At 43.0% G+C, this 19,805-nt stretch overlaps 1 protein-coding gene across 1 annotated transcript; it reads left to right on the top strand.

Moving 5' to 3' along the window:
* The first annotated feature begins 183 nt into the window (after positions 1-183).
* Positions 184-14,677, top strand: mcts1 (MCTS1 re-initiation and release factor). Its single transcript, XM_084147486.1, has 6 exons — positions 184-416; positions 914-1,066; positions 1,989-2,086; positions 8,270-8,403; positions 11,488-11,555; positions 14,302-14,677. The coding sequence occupies exons 1-6, from the start codon at positions 406-408 to the stop codon at positions 14,381-14,383; spliced, it is 546 nt and encodes a 181-aa protein (XP_084003612.1). The 5' UTR covers positions 184-405; the 3' UTR covers positions 14,384-14,677.
* Positions 14,678-19,805: the final 5,128 nt, after the last annotated feature.

The raw sequence follows: 19,805 nt of genomic DNA, 5'->3' as shown, positions 1-19,805 counted from the left end.
TTTTTACAAGTCTACTCTGTTCATAACCTAGTTTTGGGAACAGAAAACTGTACTGAGATCAAATGTTTCATCGATGAGAAAATGTGCAGATTGTCGGTCAAAATCCATCTCCTTTCATCTTCTCCCACTGCCAGCCACTCTTAACTACCATATTTCCTCTCACTGTGGAAACGCCAAGCGGATGCTTCACATTTATACATCCGGTGAAATATCTGTCTCATTGTTCTATCTGTAGCTGGATCCCTTCTAGCCAGGACCCGGTTGGGTTCGGCGCCTGCCGTATTTCGCTTGAAACTGTCGAATGTATGTCGCAAGCTGACGTCACTTTTATTGAATTTTTGTTTATCAAACATCAAGAAAATAATAGATTATAGAGAAGAACACAGTGAGCGCGACCCAACTAGGATGTTTAAAAAGTAGGTATTATGCATGATTTCCCTAACTAGCTAGCATCGTTACCATTGGGGCTGGCCCCAATCCCAAACATCAGATGGCTAGCTAGATAGTTAAGCAGCTAAATCAAATCAAATGTTATTGGTCACATACACATATTTAGCTAGCTACTAACTGTAAGTCGCTCTGGATAAGAGCGTCTGCTAAATGACTAAAATGTAAAATGTAAATAAGCTAGTTGTGTGTGTGCACAACAACACCCACCAATTGAGCACTATACTCAAATGTCATGTTGACAGTTTGTGGTTTACGTTAAAGCTGGCCATGTAGTTAGCTAAACAAATACCGAGTTTAGGCTAACTAACTACATGACCAGGCAGCTTGGTAGCTAGCCACTTAACTAGCTAACTAGTCAATGTTGTTAGTCTTCCAAGAATACTTTTCAAATGATAACTCTTGATTAGCTTTCAGTTGAGTGAAGAGTCAAGCTGACATGAATGTTTCAATTTTCTCATTTCAGATTTGATGAGAAGGAAAATGTTTCCAACTGTATTCAACTGAAGACCTCGGTAATCAAAGGCATCAAAAACCAGCTGTTGGACCAGTTTTCAGACATTGAGTCATGGCTCAACCATATCATGCCAAAAAAGGACCCTGTCAAAATAGTGAGATGGTAAGTCAAGAGGATAACATTTTCTTCCCTTCTCAGTGGCTGTGTTCGAGATCATCAAATCCATTATGTATTGTGGGTAAATGCTGACTGACTGATCTACAAATAAATGTAGTTATGATGCAAGGTTGATCAGCCAGTCGGCAGTCGCCTGCACTGTTGGCTGCAATTTCGAACAAGGCCATTGTTTTTGGATATTTATTGATCCCGGTTAACCAAGAAATAAAATCTTGCATAATTTGTCAGTCCACAAGATATTTGTTGACATCAGTTTGACTAGCCCAAGATGGGCTGCTAAGGAGTGTAGGCTAGTCTACTCCTTACGGTCCAAGGCGCTTATAAGTTATATCCAGTGACGAACTGGCTCTGGCAGCCAAAACAGTCCGAAACTCCATCTCAACGTGAATGGATTCTCAATTGTGATACGGTTCTGGAAGCATAAGGCCCTCTACTTTCATATCATATCAAAATAATTGTACAAAGAAAAAACGTATACTTGCTGTACACAGTTTTAACACAGTTGCAGCCGATAACACTTTTCTAGCTTCCTTCTTCTGTTATACACAGGTGTTTGGAGACGCTGGATAGCTAATTAGCAACAGGTGGTCACCTTTCTCTCCCATAAACAAGCCTGAGAGTTGGAATAACATGGAAATATGACCGTGTGGGATCAGTGTTAAAAAGGTTTATAGTAATTCAACTTTTTGTGTTTTTTATCGATGATATGAAAGTAAAGTTCCAAAGGTTTACAAAACCATATCGCAAGTAATATTAACGTTTAGACAGAGCGTTGGGACTGTTGTACACATTGGCCGTGCCGCATTGCATGCTTCGGTTGAGAACCCAAGAGGTCTGGGTATAGCCCCCCTTGGGGGAACGAGAGCAACTGTTTGACATGTTTTGTGTTCCATCATCCAACCTGCAGCCATGAACACATTGAAATCTTGACAGTGAATGGAGAATTGCTCTTCTTCAGACAAAGAGAAGGACCGTTCTACCCAACTCTCCGACTGCTGCATAAGTGTAAGACCTCTGCTCTTTTTGATGTGCAGGTACTGTGTCTGTTGAATTACTATGGGGTATATCCATTTGAAGTCAATCACTTTTTGACAGCACCCCTTTTGATTTGAACAAAACTTTCCATACATATTTGCCCATTGTAGAAGTGCTCAGAAAGTGACTTTTTGCCAAAATGTTGACTTGAATGGGAATATCTGTTGTTTTAAATTATACTGTCAGTCCTCCATAGGAAACCTATTGAAATCATAGAAATATAGATCATAGAATAGACATGACCATTTAAGTTGATATTTGACGGTGGGTGGACCCGCGACCATCTTTATGGTAGTAATTAGAAGTTAAAATGTCAAATCAATTGACATTTCAATGGTGTACCAGCTAAATTGCAGTGGTCTGAAGGGATAGGTCCATTCAGTTAATTATATTTATGTTTATGAAATGCACATTGTTATATTTGCTAACACATTTTCCTTGACTCCAACCCCATTCGATGCGCTGGACATACAGTTGAAGTCAGAAGTTTGCATACACCTTTAAACTCAGTTTTTCACAATTCCTGACATTTAGGTCAGTTAGGATCACCACTTTATTTTAAGAATGTGAAATGTCAGAATAATAGTAGAGAGAGTGATTTATTTCAGCTTTTATTTATTTCATCACATTCCCAGTGGGTCAGAAGTTTACATACACTCAATAGTATTTGGTAGCATTACCTTTAAATTGTTTAACTTGGGTCAAATGTTTCGGGTAGCCTTCCACAAGCTTCCCACAATAAGTTGGGTGAATTTTGGCCCATTCCTCCTGACAGAGCTGGTGTAACTGAGACAGGTTTGTAGGCCTCCTTGCTCACACACGCTTTTTCAGTTCTGCTCACAAATGTTCTATAGGATTGAGGTCAGGGCTTTGTGATGGCCACTCCAATACCTTGACTTTGTTGTCCTTAAGCCATTTTGCCACAACTTTGGAAGTATGCTTGGGGTCATTGTCCATTTGGAAGACCCATTTGCGACCAAGCTTTAACTTCCTGACTGATGTCTTGAGATGTTGCTTCAATATATCCACATAATTTTCCTTCCTCATGATGCGATCTATTTTGTGAAGTGCACCAGTCCCTCCTGCAGCAAAGCACCCCCACAGCATGATGCTGCCACCCCCGTGCTTCACGGTTGGGATGGTGTTCTTCGGCTTGCAAGCGACCCCCTTTTTCCTCCAAACATAATGATGGTCAGTATGGCCAAACAGTTCTATTTTTATTTCATCAGACCAGAAGACATTTCTACAAAAAGTACAATCTTTGTCCCCATGTGCAGTTGCAAACCGTAGTCTGGCTTTTGTATGGCGGTTTTGGAGCAGTGGCTTCTTCCTTGCTGAGCGGCCTTTCAGGTTATGTCGATATAGGACTCGTTTTACTGTGGATATAGATACTTTTGTACCTGTTTCCTCCAGAATCTTCACAAGGTCCTTTGCTGTTGTTGTAGGATTAATTTGCACTTTTCTTACCAAAGTATGTTCATCTCTAGGAGACAGAACGCGTCTCCTTCCTGAGCGGTATGACGGCTGCGTGTTCCCATGGTGTTTATACTTGCGTAGTATTGTTTGTAGAGATGAACGTGGTACCATCAGGCGTTTGGAAATTGCTCCCAAGGATGAACCAGACTTGTTGAGGTCTACATTTTTTTTTCCTGAGGTCTTGGCTGATTTCTTTTGATTTTCCCATGATGTCAAGCAAAGAGGCACTGAGTTTGAAGGTAGGCCTTGAAATACATCCACAGGTACACCTCCAATTGACTCAAATGTTGTCAATTAGCCTATCAGAAGCTTCTAAATCCATGACATCATTTTCTGGAATTTTCAAAGCTGTTTAAAGGCACAGTCAACTTTGTGTATGTAAACTTCAGTCCCACTGGAATTGTGATACAGTGAATTATAAGTTAGATAATCTGTCTGTAAACAATTGTTGGAAAAATTACTTGTCATGCACAAAGTAGATGTCCTAACCGACTTGGCAAAACTATAGTTTGTTAACAAGAAATTTGTGGAGTGGTTGAAAAACAAGTTTTAATGACTCCAACCTAAGTGTATGTAAACTTCCGACTTCAACTGAATGTGGGTGGAGCAATGTCTACATAAGGGTGCAAATTAAACTCACCAAAGCTCTGACGAAGGCCTTGAGGCCGATACGTGAAGTTTAATAAAGAACAGTGATACTAGCAAGAGCAGCATGCAGGTTTCTATTTTATCTCTTATTATTGAAATGACACCCACCCTGTATTCAACTGCATGTTGTGTCTCAACCGAGGGCTGGCAAAACACAAAAATCTCAGGTTATGTTAGGGTAGGCTAACATCAAAGTGGTGACCTGATCCTGCAGGTTCATGCTCTACAACATTCGCAGAGTACGACCCTACCTTACACAGAAAGCGGCACAGGTCCTAATCCAGGCACTTGTCATCTCCCGTCTGGATTACTGCAACTCGCTGTTGGCTGGGCTCCCTGCCTGTGCCATTAAACCCCTACAATTTATCCAGAACGCTGCAGCCGTCTGGTGTTCAACCTTCCCAAGTTCTCTCATGTCACCCCGCACCTCTGCACACTCCACTGGCTTCCAGTTGAGGCTCGCATCTACTACAAGACCATGGTGCTTGCCTACGGAGCTGTGAGGGGAACGGCACCTCCTTACCTTCAGGCTCTGATCAGACCCTACACCCAAACGAGGGCACTACGTTCATCCACCTCTGGCCTGCTAGCCCCCCTACCTCTACGGAAGCACAGTTCCCGCTCAGCCCAGTCAAAGCTATTCGCTGCTATGGCACCCCAATGGTGGAACAAGCTCCCCCTCGACGCCAGGACAGCGGAGTCACTGACCACCTTCCGGAGACACTTAAAACCCTACCTCTTTAAGGAATACCTGGAATAGTATAAAAGTAATCCTTCTACCCCCCCCCATAAAAAAAAAAGTGGTTGTCCCACTGGCTATCATAAGTTGAATGCACCAATTTGTAAGTCGCTCTGGATAAGAGCGTCTGCTAAATGACGTAAATGTAAATGGTAGGGTTTAAGCTACAACACATGCGAATATGTACAAAATAGGAGTTTACCTGTTTTTAGATCATTCGTGTTAAAGGTTAGAAAATGTCAATTTCTGTGATATATATATATATATTTTTTTTTTTTTCAAGAAATTTATAAAATAGTTTGACAACCTTGTTTTCTAAGCTTTTAAATGTTATCAAACTCAACCATTGATATTTTCCAGTGATGAAGACATGGATGTCTCATGGTAAGGTGAGGTATGCAAAATGGGTCAACTTTGAGCACCTTTATCTCAAATAAAATAAAATAAAAATGTATATGCCAAATGCGCCGAATACAACAGTTGTAGACATTACCGTGAAATGCTTAATTACAGCCCTTAACCAACAATGCATTTATTTTTTAATAAAAAAGTAAAATAAAAACGACAACAAAAAAGTGTTGAGGGGAAAAAAAGAGCAGAAGTAAAATAAAACAACAGTAGGGAGGCTATATACAGGGGGGTACCGGTGCAGAGTCAATGTGCGGGGGCACCGGCTAGTTGAGGTAATATGTACATGTGGGTAGAGTTAAAGTAACTATGCATAAATAATTAACAGTAGCAGCAGCGTAAAAAGATGGGGTGGGGGGGCAGTGCAAATAGCCATGATTAGCTGTTCAGGAGTCTTATGGCTTGGGGGTAGAAGCTGTTGAGAAGCCCTTTGGACCTAGACTTGGCGCTCCGGTACCGCTTGCCGTGCAGTAGCAGAGAGAACAGTCTATGACTAGGGTGGCTGGAGTCTGTGCCAATTTTGAAGGCCTTCCTCTGACACCGCCTGGTATAGAGGTCCTGGATGGCAGGAAGCTTGGCCCCAGTGATGTACTGGGCCGTACACACTACCCTCTGTAGTGCCTTGCGGTCGGAGGCCGAGCAGCAGCCATACTAGGCGGTGATGCAACCAGTCAGGATGCTCTCGACGGTGCAGCTGTATAACTTTTTGAGGATCTGAGGACCCATGCCAAATCTTTTCAGTCTCCTGAGGGGGAATAGGCTTTGTCGTGCCCTCTTCACGACTGTCTTGGTGTGTTTGGACCATGATAGTTCGTTGGTGATGTGGACACCAAGGAACTTGAAGCTCTCAACCTGTTCCACTACAGCCCCGTCGATGCTCAGTCCTCTTTTTTTCTGTGTAGTCCACAATAATCTCCTTTGTCTTGGTCACGTTGAGGGAGAGGTTGTTATCCTGGCACCACACGGCCAGGTCTCTGACCTCCTCCCTATAGGCTGTCTCATCGTTGTCGGTGATCAGGCCTACCACTGTTGTGTCGTTGGCAAACTTAATGATGGTGTTGGAGTCGTGCCTGGCCATGCAGTCATGGGTGAACAGGGAGTACAGGAGGGGACTGAGCACGCACCCCTGAGGGGCCCCCGTGTTGAGGATCAGCGTGACAGATGTGTTGTTACCTACCCTTACCACCTGGGGGCGGCCCGTCAGGAAGTCCAGGATACAGTTGCAGAGGGAGGTGTTTAATCCCAGGATCCTTAGTTTAGTGATGAGCTTTGAGGGCACTATGGTGTTGAACGCTGAGCTGTAGTCAATGAATAGCATTCTCACGTAGATGTTCCTCTTGTCCAGGTGGGAAAGGGCAGTGTGGAGTGCAATAGAGATTGCATCATCTGTGGATCTGTTGGGGCGGTATGCAAATTGGAGTGGGTCTAGGGTTTCTGGGATAATGGTGTTGATGTGAGCCATGACCAGCCTTTCAAAGCACTTCATGGCTACAGATGTCAGTGCTACGGGTCGGTAGTCATTTAGGCAGGTTATCTTAGTGTCCTTGGGCACGGGGACTATGGTGGTCTGCTTGAAACATGTTAGTATTACAGACTCAGTTAGGGACATGTTGAAAATGTCAGTGAAGACACTTGCCAGTTGGTCAGCACATGCTCGGAGTACACGTCCTGGTAATCCGTCTGGCCCTGCGGCCTTGTGAATGTTGACCTGCTTAAAAGTCTTACTCACATCGGCTACGGAGAGCGTGATCACATAGTCATCCGGAACAGCTGGTGCTCTCATGCATGCTTCAGTGTTGCTTGCCTCGAAGCGAGCATAGAAGTGGTTTAGCTCCTCTGGTAGGCTTGTGTCACTGGGCAGCTCGCGGCTGTGCTTCCCTTTGTAGTCTGTAATAGTTTTCAAGCCCTGCCACATCCGATGAGCGTCAGAGCCGGTGTAGTACGATTCAATCGTAGTCCTGTATTGACTCTTTGCCTGTTTGATGGTTTGTCGGAGGGCATAGCGGGATTTCTTATAAGCGTCCGGGTTAGAGTCTCGCTCCTTGAAAGCGGCAGCTCTACCCTTTAGCTCAGTGCGGATGTTGCCTGTAATCCATGGCTTCTGGTTAGGGTATGTACATACGGTCACTGTGGGGACGACGTCATCGATGCACTTATTGATGAAAACAGTGGCTGATGTGGTGTACTCCTCAATGCTATCTGAAGAATCCCGGAACATGTTCCAGTCTGTGCTAGCAAAACAGTCCTGTAGCTTAGCATCTGCGTCATCTGACCACTTTTTTATTAACCGAGTCACCGGTGCTTCCTGCTTTAGTTTTTGCTTATAAGCAGGAATCAGGAGGGCGAGGGAGAGCTTTTTATTCGTCTCTCTGTGTGGAGTAAAGGTGGTCTAGAGTTTTTTTTTTCCTCTGGTTGCACATTTAACATGCTGGTAGAAATTTGGTAGAATGGATTTAAGTTTCCCTGCATTAAAGTCTCCGGCCACTAGGAGCGCTGCCTCTGGATGAGCGTTTTCCTGTTTACTTATGGCCTTATACAGCTCGTTGAGTGCAATCTTAATGCCAGCATTGGTTTGTGGTGGTAAATAGACATCTATGAAAAATATAGATGAAAACTCTCTTGGTAAATAGTGTGGTCTACAGCTTATCATAAGAGGCTCTATTTCAGGGGAGCAAAACCTCGAGACTTCCTAATGTTTTGGCATTTAGGTCTAAAAGTCACTTTCTGACCACTTCTTCCATGGCCAAACATGTATTGAACGTTTTGATTAAATCAAAAGGGAGGCTGTCAAAAGGTGATTCAATTCAAATGGATTTACCTATGTGCTTTGTGTACTTGTACTGTTTGGTAAGTTGCTTTTTCGCTCTGTTCGTATTTTACAGACCCCTTTATTCTTCCACACCAACAAGTAGACAAAGGGGCCATCAAGTTTGTCTTAAGTGGAGCCAATATCATGTGCCCTGGATTGACGTCCCCAGGCGCCAAACTCTATCCTTCTGCCTCAGAAACAGTAGTTGTATCCTTCCTTTGACCGATATGCTGATCATGTACAATGCCTTCAGAAAGTATTCATACACCTTGATTTATTCCACATTTTGTGTTACAGCCTGAATTCAAAATGGATTAAATACTTTTTTCTCACACCCATCTACACACAATATCCCATAATGACAAAGTGAAAACATGTTTAGACATTTTTGCAAATGTATTGAAAATGAAATGGAGAAATATCTAATTTACGTAAGTATTCATACCCTTGAGTCAATACATGTTAGAATCACCTTTGGCAGTGATTACAGCTGTGAGTCTTTCTGGGTAAGTCTCTAAGAGCTTTGCACACCTGGATTGTTCAATATTTGCACATTTATTCTGAAAAAAATAATTCAAGCTCTGTCAAGTTGGTTGTTGATCATTGCTAGACACCCATTTAAGTCTTACCATAGATTTAAGTCAAAATTGTAGCTAGGCCACTCAGGAACATTCAATGTCATCTTGGTAAGCAACTCCAGTGTATATTTGGCCTTGTGTTTTAGGTTATTGTCCTGCTGAAAGGTGAATTTTGTCACCCAGTGTCTGTTGGAAAGCAGACTGAACCAGGTTTTCCGCTAGGATTTTGCATGTGCTTAGCTATATTCCATTTATTTGTATCCAAATAAACTCCATTGTCCTTGCCGATTACAAGCATACCCATAACATGATGCAGCCACCACGATGCTTGAAAATATGAAGAGTGGTACTCAGTGACGTGTTGGATTTGCCCCAAACTTAATGCTTTGTATTCAGGACATAAAGTACATTTCTTTGCATTTTTTGTTGTTGCAGTTTTACTTCAGTGACTTATTGCAAACAGGACGTATGTTTTGGAATATTTTTATTCTGTACAGGCTTAATTATTTTCACTCTGTCATTTAGGTTAGTATTGTGGAGTAACTACAATGTTGTTGATCCATCTTCAGTTTTCTCCTATCACAGCCATTAAACTCTGTAATTGTTTTACAGTCACCATTGGCCTCGTGTGTAGGCCAGTGACACAATCTCAATTTAATCGATTTTAAATTGAGGCTGTAACACAACTAAATATGGAAAAAGTCAAGGGGGTGTGAATACTTTCTGAAGGCACTGTTTGTTCAGTACAACGTCTTACTGGGCCCGTATTCTCAAAGTGTCTAATAGTAAAAGTGGTTATTTAGGATCAGGCCCCGTCCATGTAATCATATTCATTATGGTCATGATGATGCTTTCAGAAACTCAGGGGTCAGAGTTCCAGAGTTGGAAATAGCTTACTAATAGATCGGCCCTCAATAAGTCTGCGTTCCAAGTGGGAAACTCAGACCAGAATGTTGATACCCAAGTTTACGAGTTGTGACGTTTCATCACTGACCTTCTAACTCTCTAACCAAAAGATTGTAAAACAAAGCCATTTACAATGCAGTTTGACCCATATGGTCTACAGTGTGTTCAGAAAGTATTCAGACCCCTTCCCTTTTTCCACATTTTGTTACGTTACAGCCTTATAATGACAAAGTGAAAATATTGTTTTATTTTTGTGCAAATTTATAACAAATAAAAATACAGATACCTTATATACGTAAGTATTCAGACCCTTTGCAATGAGACTTGAAATTGAGCTCAGGTGCATCCTGTTTCCATTGATCATCCTTGAGATCTTTCTACAACTTGATTGGAGTCCACCTGTGGTAAATTCAATTGATTGGACATGATGTGTGGTCCTCTGTAGCTCAGCTGGTAGAGCACGGCGCTTGTAACGCCAAGGTAGTGGGTTCGATCCCCGGGACCACCCATACACAAAAATGTATGCACGCATGACTGTAAGTCGCTTTGGATAAAAGCGTCTGCTAAATGGCATATTATTATTATTATTATTATTATTATTATTTGGAAAGGCACACACCTGTCTATATAAGTTCCCACAGTTGACAGTGCATGTCAGAGCAAAAACCAAGTCATGATGTCGAAGGAATTGTCCATAGAGCTCTGAGACAGGATTGTGTCAAGGCATAGATCTGGGGAAGTGTACCAAAACATTTCTACAGTATTGAAGGTCTCCAAGAACACAGTGGCCTCCATCATTCTTAAATGGAAACGTTTTGTAACCACCAAGACTCTTCCTAGAGCTGGCCGCCTGGCCAAACTGAGCAATCGGGGGAGGAGGGCCTTGGTCAGGGAGGTGACCAAGAACCTGATGGTCACTCTGACAGAGCTCCAGAGTTCCTCTGTGGCCAGAGGGAAGCCACTCCTCAGTAAAAGGAACATGACAGCTCGCTTGGAGTTTGCCAAAAGGCACGTAAAGGACTCTCAGACCATGAGAAACAAGATTCTCTGGTCTGATGAAACCAAGATTGAACTGTCTGGAGGAAACCTGGCACCATCCCTACGGTGAAGCATGGTGGTGGCAGCATCATGCTGTGGGGATGTTTTTCAGCGGTAGGGACTGGGAGACTAGTTAGGATCGAGGGAAAGATGAACGGAGCAAAGTACAGAGAGATCCTTGATGAAAGCCTGCTCCAGAGCACTCACGACCTCAGACTGGGGCGAAGGTTCACCTTCCAACAGGACAACGACCCTAAGCACACAGCCAAGACAATGCAGGAGTGGCTTCGGGACAAGTCTCTGAATGTCCTAGAGTGGCCCAGCCAGAGCCTGGACATGAACCCGATCAAACATCTCAGGAGAGACCTGAAAATAGCTGCGCAGAGATGCTCCCCATCCAACCTGACAGAGCTTGAGAGGATCTGCAGAGAAGAACGGGAGAAACTCCCCAAATACAGGTGTGTCAAACTTGTAGCGTCATACCCAAGAACATTTTCACAAATGTCTAAAAACCTGTTTTTGCTTTGTCATTATGGGGTATTGTGTGAGCATTGAAAAGGGAAGGGAAAACTGTTCTGACTTCAAAAGCACTCGAATGCATTCATGTCTTAGTTATGACTCACCAACTGGGAGCTAACGAGTTCCTGAGAACCTTCCAAATGCACCATTATGTCTGCCTGTAATTGTCATACACTAACATTGGTGTTTTGACACTTCCGGTCAGTATCAAGTGCATGTGAGTTGGTGTTTCCTTGACAATTCGTTTCAGGCCATAATGGCGGAGGGCAAGCAACAGGCGCTTTGTGTCGGAGTCATGAAGATGTCTGCAGAAAATATGTAATTATCACATGATTTTTCCTATTTACACCACAGAAATGTACTTGTACACATACACTACATCACCAAAAGTATGTGGACACCCCTTCAAATTAGTGGATTCGGGTATTTCAGCCACACCCGTTGCTGACAGGTGTATTAAATGGAGCACACAGCCATGCAATCTCCATAGACAAACATTGGCAGTAGAATGGCCTTTTTGAAAGAGCTCAGTGACTTTCAATGTGGCACCGTCATAGGATGCCACCTTTCCAACAAGTCAGTTTGTCAAATTTCTGCCCTGCTAGAGCGGCCCAGTCAACTGTAAGTGCTGTTATTGTAAAGTGGAAACGTCTAGGAGCAACAACGGTTCAGCCGTGAAGTGGTAGGCCACACAAGCTCACAGAACGGGACCGCCGAGTGCTGAAGCGCGTAAAAATCGTCTGGCCTCGATTGCAACACTCACTACCGAGTTCCAAACTGCCTCAGGAAGCAACGTCAGTCCGACGGACGAATCTGGGTTTGACGGATGCCAGGAGAACGCTACCTGCCCAAATGCATAGTGCCAACTGTAAAGTTTGGTGGAGGAGGAATAATGGTCTGGGGCTGTTTTTCATGGTTCGGGCTAGGCCCCTTAGTTCCAGTGAAGGGAAATCTTAACGCTACAGCATACAATGACATTCTAGATGATTCTGTGCTTCCAACTTTGTGGCAACAGTTTGAGGAAGCCCCTTTCCCGTTTCAGCATGACAATGGCCGTGTACAATGCGAGGTCCATACGGAAATGGTTTGTCGAGAACTTGTCGCCCAACATCAGTGCCCGACCTCACTAATGCTCTTGTGGCTGAATGGAACCAAGTCCCCAAAGCAATGTTCCAACATGTAGTGGAAAGCCTTCCCAGAAGAGTGGAGGCTGTTATAGCTAATGTTCCCTCTAAGCTGCGCGTGCAGCTCCTCCGGGACTGCAGCACAGAAATGTCAGCCCACAGAGAGAATCGCGAGATTGAATAAAATAAAATAGGAACAAGGCTTTATCATTGTTGCTTTTTACAGAAATGTTTGGCGAAAGACTAGGAATGCCTTGGAGATCGACCAGTCTATCTTGATCGACCAGTTGGTGACCACTCCTCTAGAAAGTTGGTCAGTCTCCCAGTCCCTACTAGTTTGTCAGAGGAGTGGTCACCAACTGGTCGATCAAGATAGACTGGTCGATCTCCATCTTGATCGACCAGTTGGTGACCACTCCTCTAGAAAGTTGGTCAGTCTCCCAGTCCCTACTAGTTTGTCAGAGGAGTGGTCACCAACTGGTCGATCAAGATAGACTGGTCGATCTCCAAGGCATTCCTAGTCTTTCGCCAAACATTTCTGTAAAAAGCAACAATGATAAAGCCTTGTTCCTATTTTATTTTATTCGTCTCGGGCTGTTGGTGGTAGGCGCACCCGATTCCGCTGCCCTGCGCACTGGGTAGACAAACTGTTGCCATTTGGAACCATTTCATGTGTCTGAAGGTACAAACTCTGCCTTCCCGGCGGACCTTGAGAGCAAATTAAGTGCACTATAGGCCTACCGCTGTCCAATCGGCTGGCTCAAATGACTGTGTCTGCACTAAGGTAGCAGGCATAAAAGAAAGCTACAGCAAAGTTGATACTGTGAGATTTCAAAACGTTTAAAACCATGACTAGAGAGAGGCTGTCAACGAATACAGCAAAGAGATGCTTATTTTATGAGGGAGTTCATGTTTAACTTCTTACTCATTACTGTTATAAAATGTGCGCTTTTCCTATTTCCACTCAGCACTAAAACCAATATTGAATATCGAGGAATATTTAACTTTCTCTGTTCATAGGAGTAACAACATGAATTTGTGCATGAGGCAGAAATAATGTGGTGTGACTCGAGTTTCGCCATCATCTGGAAGAGGCTGTCCCTTTTTGGTCGGTATCAGTGGAGGAAAGGGAGAGCGGAGGGATGTTGAAAGGTGGACCCTTAGTCTGCTGCGCTCTCCCTCCGTTGAGACTGACCATGAGATGCAGGCACCATCAGCCCAGTAAAATAAAAAGCAAATTATTTAAATGTATGCTCATTCAGCTGTGCTTCACAAGTAATACAACAACGGATCTATTACAGGTGTGATCATATAGCCTACCTCAAATTTAGAAATGTAATTGAAAAAAATGGCCTGAACAACAATGCATTGGCAGGGCAATTCTTGCATCAAACAGCACAACATTTTCAGTCACCTGCACTGCATGTTTTTTTTCTTCTCAAAAGTCTCATGGAATGTAAACCTGCATTGAACACCCACACATTGGCTGCTACTGTAGGCTGAATGATAGAACAGCTATGTCCATGTTAAAATGTTATGGGATGCATGTTCTCAATTGATTTTTATGGTAGGCCACTCTTGTAGGCCTACATTATGATCAAATAGCCACAGCAGCTTACATGGCCACTGTTAAAACTGTCACTTAAAGCGGGTACACCCTCAGTGTTCACAGTAAACACGTGCTGGAAGTTGCATTGCATTTTCACAACTGTAAGTTTGGGCTCAGCAGACCTGAAATTTGCTCAATACCGAAATCTTTTTGAGGGAACATTGGTTATAGCAGCAAAGGGGGGGACCAACTTCATATTAATGCCCATGATTTTAGAATGAGATGTTCGAAAAGCAGGTGTCCACATACTTTTGGTCACGTGTACTTGTATATACTACTGTACGCGTATAAACTTTCCTGACGCTCATTCCGCTTCACTTTTTGTGAACAGAGAGAAAGTCAACAAGGGAGTAGGAGTTGAAAATGTTCATTATCTTAATGACGGACTGTGGCACATGAAGACGTATAAGTGAGATGTCGTTACCCAACCCCCTGGACCACATGGAGCTCTTGACAGCGAGGCTGCCAGTCAATTGTTTACACCAATGGACTTCGTTGTGTAACTAGCTGGAGGCTATGAACCAATCTAATTGATGCAGAAATAAAAACCTGCATTAAAGTTATTTGCCTTTACATTTCATGGTTTCTTTGCTAAAGTCGTTGGGACTCACTTGCTACCAGGAGAAAAACATCTGAAATGGATTGTAGATCATAGTACGATGTATATGCTGTTACATGTATTTATGACATTAAATCAATAAAGAATACTCTTTGGCGAGTTGGAGGCTAAAGGGAGATAACTCCAAATTACTTTTGGGTAAGTTACATTCTTCTCTGCAGTGAACATTTAATTGCCAAAGTTTCGTCTCGCAGGTCTTTATTAGGTGTATGTATTTATGAAAACTCAAGTAATCTAGCAGACACGTCAATAGATGCCAGGGTGTACAAGGATGCTTGATGAGGCATGAATACAGACAGGCGTCACTGGTAAACATTCAAAAAGAATGTCACATTCACAGTTTTAATGAAATATTTGTATAAATAGCAAAACTCCAGAGTTGAGGGTAGTTTGTTTGGAGTGCTGTGGGAGAATCAATTGATTTTGCTCGACTCGCGTCCTCTACGTTTTCTCCTCACCGTGGAAACAATGTGCTTGTTTTTTTAATTTATATTTTTTATTCACAATAATAAATCAATACGAAGTTCCACGGAGAACACAAGTATAGCCTACATAAAAATATACAAAGGACAGTTGGGCTAGGGGTAAAATAACACAACATAAAGACCTTAAGGGATATACAGTGCATTCGGAAAGTATTCAGACCCCTTGACTTTTTCCACATTTTGTTAAATGGTTTCCCCCCCTCAATCTACACGCAATACCACATAATGCCAAAGCAAAAACAGGTTTTTAGACATTCGTCTTCTTGGGTATGACGCTACAAGCTTGGCACACCTGTAGAGACCTGTAGCTTGGCACACCTACCATTCTTCTCAGCAGATCCTCTCAAGCTCTGTCAGGTTGGATGGGGAGCGTCGCTGCACAGCTATTTTCAGGTCTCTCCAGAGATGTTTGATCGGGTTCAAGTCTGGGCTCTGGCTGGGCCATTCAAGGCCATTCAGAGACTTGTCCCGAAGCCACTCCTGCGTTGTCTTGGCTGTGTGCTTAGGGTCGTTGTCATGTTAGAAGGTGAACCTTCACCCCAGTCTGAGGTCCTGAGCGCTCTGGAGTAGGTTTTCATCTAGGATCTTGCTTTACTTTGCTCTGTTCATCTTTCCCTCAATCCTGACTAGTCTCCCAGTCCCTGCTGCTGAAAAACATCCCCACAGCATGATGCTGCCACCACCATGCTTCACCATAGGAATGGTGCCAGGTTTCCTCCAGATGTGATGCTTGGCATTCAGGCCAAAGAGTTCAATCTTGGTTTCATCATACCAGAGAATCTTGTTTCTTATGGTCTGAGAGTCCTTTAGGTGCCTTTTAGCAAACTCCAAGCGGGCTGTCATGTGCCTTTTACTGAGGAGTGGCTTCTGTCTGGCCACTCTACCATAAAGGCCTGATTGGTGGAGCACTGCAGAGAGAATTGTCCTTCTGGAAGGTTATCCCATCACCACAGAAGAACTCTGGAGCTCTGTCAGAGTGACCATCGGGTTCTTGGTCACCTTCCTGACCAAGACCCTTCTCCCCCGATTGCTCAGTTTGGCCAGATTGCCACCTCTAGGAAGAGTCTTGGTGGTTCCAAACTTCTTCAGTTTAAGCATGATGGAGGCCACTGTGTTCTTGGGGACCTTTAAATGCTTGAATTTACCACAGGTGGACTCCAACTTGTAGAAACATCTCAAGGATGATCAATAGAAACAGGATGCACCTGAGCTCAATTTCGAGTTTCATAGCAAATGGTCTGAATGGGTGATCTGAAAAGTCAGTCAATCGATCAATAATATAATACTTTTAGCAAGAATGTTTATTTCCAATTTACAATCTGTAGAAACTTTTGTGAAACAGCACACCAATATGGATGGTGTTAAGAGATAGATGGGAGGGGTTGAATGGAACGGAAGGTTGTGACTAATAACAACAAGATAACTAATGTAAAACATACTGTGTCTGTAAAACGTATATACGTTAAGAACTTTTGTGAAAGAGCACAGTTTGAAAGACATGGCAAATAGAAATCAAACCGGATGGACATCAGAAATAAATGGGAGAGGTTGAGGGTAGAGGAAGGACAGGAGTAAAAACAAACCAAATAGAACTATTGTAAAATAGACTGTCCATAAAATGTATATAGTATGTATAAGCTGGAAGTAGAGGCCTAAGTGTTGTTGTTCACTAGTTTACTCCAATTAGTTTATTTTGTACTAGTGGTCCTCTGTAGTGGTCCTCTGTAGCTCAGCTGGTAGAGCACGGCGCTTGTAACGCCAAGGTAGTGGGTTCGATCCCCGGGACCACCCATACACAAAAATGTATGCACGCATGACTGTAAGTCGCTTTGGATAAAAGCGTCTGCTAAATGGCATATTATTATTATACTATTTTCTACATTGTAGAATAATAGTGAAGACATCAAAACTATGAAATAACACATATGGAATCATGTAGTAACCAAAAAAAGCATTAAACAAATCAAAATATATTTTATATTTGAGGTTCTTCAAATAGCCACCCTTTGCCTTGATGACAGCTTTGCACACTCTTGGCATTCTCTCAACCAGCTTCACCTGGAATCATGTAGTAACCAAAAAAGCATTAAACAAATCAAAATATATTTTATATTTGAGATTCTTCAAATAGTCACCCTTTGCCTTGATGACAGCTTTGCACACTCTTGGCATTCTCTCAACCAGCTTCACCTGGAATGCTTTTCCAACAGTCTTGAAGCAGTTCCCACATATGCTGAGCACTTGTTGGCTGCTTTTCCTTCACTCTGTGGTCCGACTCATCCCAAACCATCTCAATTTGGTTGAGGTCGGGGGACTGTGGAGGCCAGGTCATCTGATGCAGCATTCCATCACTCTCTTTCATGGTAAAATAGCTCTTACACCGTCTGGAGGTGTGTTGGGTCATTGTCGTGTTGAAAAACAAATGATAGTCCCACTAAGCCCAAACCAGATGTGATGGCGTATCGCTGCAGAATGCTGTGGTAGCCATGCTGGTTAAGTGTGCTTTGAATTCTAAATAAATCACAGACAGTGTCACCAGCAAAGCACTCCCACACCATAACACCACCTCCTCCATGCTTTACAGTGGGAACTACACATGCAGAGATCATCCGTTCGCCCACACCGCGTCTCACAAAGACGCATATTGGCTGATATAGCCCAGTAGTCCCCTGTAGCTCAGTTGGTAGAGCATGGCGCTTGCAACGCCAGGGTTGTGGGTTCATTTCCCACGGGGGGCCAGTATGAAAATGTATGCACTCACTAACTGTAAGTCGCTCTGGATAAGAGTGTCTGCTAAATGACTAAACATGTTTAATTTTTTTATTGTACAATATTAGGACCATGTGAGAATCTCTGGTAATTTAGCCTATTTCTTAAGTTAAATTTGCGCATTTGATATTGCCTATAGGGCGCAAAATTGCTGGGACCATGGGTGGCAAGTGAGCTGCGTCACATATGCCTAAAATAACATTGCGGGACTGCGGTTGGGTTTGGGACCAGTTCTTGCAGTAGCGGGTGGGAGTCGGACAGAAAGCCAGTGGGTGCGGGATGAAGAAATCTGTCCCGGGCAGACCTCTACTGTGCACCATGACAGTGAAGCCTGTAACATTAGAGTTGTTTTATTACTGTGTCAGTGTGAAAAGTAGGGAATTATCTAGGGAAACTGACAGATCAATAACGTTACATTGCCATACAGACTAATAAAATTCACATTGCACTGAAAAAACGTCCGAATATCAATCAATCATCAATAGTTTGGCTGATGGTTTCATCGTTTGATTCAGGTATAGTTTAATTGAGGCAAAAAGAATAGCTAACGTTAGCCAACGGCCCCAGAAAATGGTTGGTGCCAACGCGACTCATGTTTTCACAAGAGCACCACTCTCTACGTGAACGTCTTGCACGATGCCAGGGTAAAAGTCCTAATCATACTCCACCACACACCACTTTCCGAACAATGCTTCACTTAGATCTTCAATGGGCTGGACGGCACTGTGAGATGTGTTAGATTTTCCATCTGGGTCTGCCTCTGTTTTTTCAACCAGAGTCACAGTCTGTGGGCTGAAACAGCTGCAGTGATGTGGAAAGGAACAGAAGCAACTGAGGATCCTCCAAGTTATCTCTCCTGGACTGTCGGTGACGATCTGGAAACACAGGAAATTCTAAAAGTTATGCACATTCGAAATATGTAATGATAGCATAGTCTATTGATAATATGTAATGATAGCATAGTCTAGTGGTACATAGTGTAGTAATAGCATAGTCTAGTAATACATAGTGTAGTGATAATATGTAATGATAGCATAGTCTAGTGGTACATAGTGTAGTGATAGCATAGTCTAGTAATACATAGTGTAGTGATAATATGTAATGATAGCATAGTCTAGTGGTACATAGTGTAGTGATAGCATAGTCTAGTAATACATAGTGTAGTGATAATATGTAATGATAGCATAGTCTAGTGGTACATAGTGTAGTGATAGCATAGTCTAGTAATACATAGTGTAGTGATAATATGTAATGATAGCATAGTCTAGTGGTACATAGTGTAGTGATAATATGTTTGTATAACAAATGTGAGATTTGACATAAAATAACCCACAACTATTACTTGGTGTCTCTTCATTATCCCACGGATTGTCTCCAGGTGATCCGGTAGGAGGGCCTCCATGCTCTCTATCTCCTCCTCTGAGATCTATAAGAGCTTGATAGCTGACTGATCTTTTGACAGTTCCTCAAATACAGATCTTCCATTTGGGAGGTCTTTGCCTTGTGCCACAATTCTATCTGCTCCTACCCCATCAGCTGGGCCTTTCCATGTCCGGCTTCTAGTTAATTCCATGTGACTCTCTGGAAGCCCATTTCAAAGGGAAATACACTGGGTTGTAGGCCCATCACTCATAAAGTGTACAGCAGTAGCCGATGGGCAGAGCTCAAGGAAGAAGACAGTGTTTTTGAGAGATGGGCCCAGATAGCAGAGGGGTCATGCTGTTTGTAAGTCGCTCTGGATAAGAGCGTCTGCTAAATGACGTAAATGTAAATGCTGCATAGAAGACCTCAGTGAGCAAAGTGAAACTATCATTTGTGGTATCTCCAACACAGGTGTGGAGGATCACCTGCTTGTGAGAATCACCAAAGTGAACTGCCTGGATTTCACTGGTGCACTTACACAGGTAGTTCTCTGCAAAGTCAATATGTGCGACGATCTCCTCTTTCCCCAGATTCTCTTTT

This window comes from Coregonus lavaretus (genome assembly GCF_964263955.1).
Source record: "Coregonus lavaretus genome assembly, chromosome: 29".
In the NCBI taxonomy this organism is placed as follows: Eukaryota; Metazoa; Chordata; class Actinopteri; order Salmoniformes; family Salmonidae; genus Coregonus; species Coregonus lavaretus.
This window is presented reverse-complemented; position numbering and strand designations above follow the sequence as displayed.